Source organism: Apaloderma vittatum, unplaced genomic scaffold (assembly GCF_000703405.1).
Source record: "Apaloderma vittatum isolate BGI_N311 unplaced genomic scaffold, ASM70340v1 scaffold23178, whole genome shotgun sequence".
NCBI classification, from domain to species: Eukaryota; Metazoa; Chordata; class Aves; order Trogoniformes; family Trogonidae; genus Apaloderma; species Apaloderma vittatum.
In genome coordinates, this window is record NW_009730510.1 from 9,023 (window position 1) to 13,569 (window position 4,547).

Below are 4,547 nucleotides of genomic sequence, written 5' to 3' on the forward strand. Positions count from 1 at the left end.
AAATTGTCATCACTATTCAAAGAATCCTAGACTGGCCTAGGATGGAAGGGACCTTAGAGCTCATCTAATCCAATCTCCCTGTCAAGGGCAGGGACGCCTCTCAACTAGATCGTGATACTCAAGGCTCCGTCCAACCTGGCCCTGAACACCTCCAGGGAGGGGGCAGCCACAACGTCTCTGGGCAATTTATTCCAAAGTCTTGCCACCCTCGTACTGAAGAATTTCTTCCTAAGGTCCAATCTAAATTTATTCTCCTTCAACTTAAACCCATTTCCCCTTGTCCTATCAGTGGACACTCTTGTAAAAAGTACCTCCCCAGCCTTCCTGTAGGTTCCCTTTCGCTATTGGAAGGCAGCTATTAGGTCCCCCCAAAGTCTTCTCTTTTCAAGACTGAACAATCCCAGCTCCCGCAGCCTGTCCTCATAGCAGAGGTGCTCCAGCTCCTGGGTCATCCTTGTGGCCTCCTCTGAACACGCTCCAACAGCTCCATGTCCCTCTTATGGTGGGGGCACCAGAACTGCATGCACTATTACCAACATACTTTTTCTAAACATGTATTTAAAGTGAAATGATGCACATCCAGGGTGGGAACAAGGTGGCCCGAAATGCAGACCTTAAAAGCAGTTCATCTTTTTCTAACTCTAAAATCAGAAACTCTCTTTATTTTCACAGTTCCATAAGGCTGTGTCAATAGAATATACCTGTGAAAAGAGTGGAGTCATTAGGATCAGTCTGCAATGCAATCTGCATTTTTAGAGGTGCCTCCTTATTATATGTAACAGTTATTTAAAAATACTTCCATCATGATCATCTACAGGAGTTTCAGGAAGTGTTAGAAATTTCCACAGATAAGAGGAACCGTTCACCTACCCACCCAACACTGATTCTGAGACGTAATGACTCCCTTGAAAGACAGATACAATTTTTTAGGAGTAATTTAGAAAATGTCCTTTGTAAGTGACAACACTTGTGAAAGGAAAGTCCTGGAAAAACCCCAGGTGGCATTTGTGACCCAAACTCTTTAGGTGCAGAACAGAGTTGTTCACCCTTAGCCGGCATGTTTAGATGTCTACGAGAAGGAGTATTTACCGTCTGTAGGCAGCAACAAATAGGTATGACAAAGGGATTAAAGAATCACAATTTGGGAGACTGCAATTTGCAGTTTTGTTGGCTTGTAACAATTTTACTTCCCTACTGCATTTCAACAGATTTGTTACGTGATCACTGCAGGTTAATCCCAATCACTGGAAAGAGCACAGATGCTAACAATTACCACAACACAATGATTATAAATTTAGAGTAACTTCAGAGAAGAGTTACGTTCATGTACTTACTGGTGATGCATGCACTTGGGTTATTCTTAACTGGTTTTCCAAATCTTGAACTTTATTTTTCAGTTCTGTGTTTTCAGTTTCTAATTCTTGAATCTACGAAGCAAGCAGTTATTGCAACACACATGGGGATAATCATTCATTTCAATACCAGCATTCACGTAGAGTAAATTTCATTTGAGATCTGGTGATTTAGAAGCAATGTTTAAAGTAGTTATCTGATTATTAAAAGTATTTAAATGGCTGCACCTTCCATATTTTAACCTTAGTTTTTCTCTTTTCACCTTGTCAGACAGCAAAACATAAAATACTTTTTCACAGTTACCAGGATTTTTTGGGGTTTGAGGGTTTTTTTTAGTATTTCTTGCAATTCTTAGCAATCTGAGAGTAATGCTGGAAATTCTGCTGTCACAGAAAGCAGGTAACACAAATACAGTAGCATGTTCTCTTATCTCTTCAAAAAACATAGTTCAGAACTTACTCTTTTCTGTAAACCTGCAATTTGTTTCCTTGTCTCAACATCTTTTCCTCCGGATTCCAAAAATTTCCTGTAAGCTAAGTCAAACGCTTGACCAATTGTTAAAGTTATCTCTTCCGCCTTGACATAAAACACAAGATTGAAATTAGTAAGAATATTTTACATAATTCCTTTCATTTACAACGACCACAAAATGCTTTACACCACGTGTTTGCTTCACCCATGAGGAAGTCAAAGCTACAAAGGAGTGGGGCAAACACTCTGGAGCAAAATACCTTGACAGAAAATGCTACGAAAGCAACTTAAAAATACTTTGGATAAAGAAGTGAGACTGAATAGGCAGAATACAATTAGCTACTTTTTAGTATAAACTACGCCTCTTGTACTAGTGTGTAGATACTGCGAGGACAATTTAAAATCCCGAGGTTGTGTGAAGAAGAGGCAGAAATTGGAAGAGAAATGAAGAGATGTGTATACCCATTCTGAACAGTATCTCCTGAAGCACTGGAGCAGTGCGGGTGAACAACAAAATAATCAGGAACACTGTGAAGCAAAACGTAACACTACACATTTGCATCTAAATAGAAGTGAATATGCATCTCTTTCTAAAAAAATTATTATCCTTTTTCTGCTCTTGCACATTTTTGAACAGTTGCCCTGTTCTGTCTCGGACACAAGAGAACGTCGGTGGTTGGTGCAATGAATTCTCTGGTAGTGCATCACGGCACTAACAAACAGGAGAGACGTGATGGGGGGGAAACTTGCAGTAAAAAAACCCAAAACAACCAAACAAAAAACGAATAAATAATCTTGAGGCAGATACAAGAGCCTGCGAGGGTATCTCAGCCACAGGGTTGCAGCAATCTCTGCAAAACAGCTGTGCAAATATCTTGAGCTTAGTGGGATGCAGTCTGTTCTCTGGGAGTACTGTCGATGCTTGGCCCAGGATATTGAGCTGGGTAGCAAGAATTGTCCCAGCAAACCACCTTAGATTGATGGAAGAAAAAGGGTCTCCTTTAAATTAATGCAAACCACCATATTTTGTGAAAGATTATATCAAAGTGACCCCCATTAACAGGCCTTTATTAAACATTCCTGTTTCTTTTTTTCAAAGTCTGTAGAAGTCACCCAAATTCTTTTAAATTGTCTTGCATACTTACACACTTTTCACTGTCAAATACATAGCACAGGTGCTTATTTGATTCGGAGTCTTTGCATATGAAAGTAAATATTCTTTTGTCAGTTTTATCATCAGCACAAAATGATATCCTATGGAGCTGACAATTGTGTTGGACTTCCTGCAAATGAAAAGATTATTTTCATGAAATTACCATATGTGCTTAGGATAAAGATGCACAGAGAAAATCTCCAGATTTCCTTGTGTACATAAGAGCAGACAAGTTGCAGAAACATTTTTGAACGTCTCTGAACGTATATGAGAGCGCCCAAAAACAGACCTAAAGTATAACAGCAGTAAGCAAACTCATCTAATAAATGTTCCCATTTTTACCGAATGTAAGCAGGAAGTTTTTATTTGGACAGCATTTATTTGGAAGTGTTTATCTGGACAGTAATTTGTGTTCCAGAAAATTGGTTTTACTGTTGCATTGAATTCCTGTGCAATTTATTTAAGGACTAATTAAGTAAACTTCTCCATGGACACCCCCTTGTCGCAGGGGAGAAGCTTGCATGCCCTCACGAGGTTGCGAGCTGTGCTGGCGGTGGCTTTTGCCTCTGATAGGGTCTCCCATGCCAGACAGGTCTCAACTGAAGGGTCAGACTAAGTGTGTGCACAGGTAGGATGGGCTCGCTAGCCTCCTGGCAACCATCCTAGGAGAAGGACAACTCTAACTCCAAACCCGGGCAGATGGAGCTCGTTTAGCCCTGTAAGGCCACCCATCTAAGAGAAGGATACTCTAACTAAACCTGCATCCTGAGGACTTTGCTGTCACCATCCAAGGTCGCTAGGGCCTGGCAGATGAAGCTTAAGAGTAAAGGGTGGGGCCAGTTCTGGGCACCCTGAGCCTCACCTGAAAAATCCATTGTGCAGGCTTGAAGGTTACACCCACATTTGTAAAGTCCTGTAGCGACAGGCGAGGGACAAAACGGCAGGTGATAAGGTGCACTGAAAGGCGCATACCCAGCCCTGTAGGTGGTTCAGGACAGTGGTTGCTCGAGACTGAACCGGGAGACAGTCTTGTTCGGCAACATCTTGAATGACCAAGCATCCTTTTTCAAGGAGAGCACTGCCTGCTCTGCACAGAGAGGGGCCTAGAAAAGGTGGCCTAACCAAAGATCATCTCCACCCAGTTGGCTAACCGCAGCTAATGGGCATCTTCTGATGCAGTCGAACAAACACAGAGACAAAGGCATACACCTGCCTCCAAAGGTGTGTTCAGATTGACACTTGCATGTTGGAACATTAGAACCATGCTTGATACTGCGGATAGCGGACGTCCTGAGCGTTGCTCTGTTCTAATTGGCCATGAACTATCACGACTCAACATCGACATTGCTGCTCTCAGTGAAGTTCCTCTCCATGAGGAAGGCAGTCTCAAAGAACACGGTGCCGGCTACACTCTCTATTGTTCAGGCAAACTCAAAACTGAAAGACACCTTTCAGGAGTTGGTTTCATGACTAAAAACTCGATTGCCTCCAAACTTGAAAATCTGCCGACAGACCATTCCAATCGCATTATCTTCCTACGCCTCCCACTACACAACAAGCAACATGTTGT

At 42.0% G+C, this 4,547-nt stretch overlaps 1 protein-coding gene across 1 annotated transcript; it reads right to left on the reverse strand.

Annotated features, from left to right (window-relative positions):
• Positions 1-1,334: 1,334 nt before the first annotated feature.
• On the reverse strand, positions 1,335-3,947 carry LOC104278009 (PTB domain-containing engulfment adapter protein 1-like; the record flags this gene model as incomplete). The annotated part of the gene is made up of 4 exons (XM_009874844.1): positions 3,840-3,947; positions 2,970-3,107; positions 1,813-1,929; positions 1,335-1,427 (listed from the first exon to the last, which is right to left on the reverse strand). Coding segments are annotated over exons 1-4 (456 nt in total), but the record flags the coding sequence as incomplete, so codon positions are not given.
• Positions 3,948-4,547: the final 600 nt, after the last annotated feature.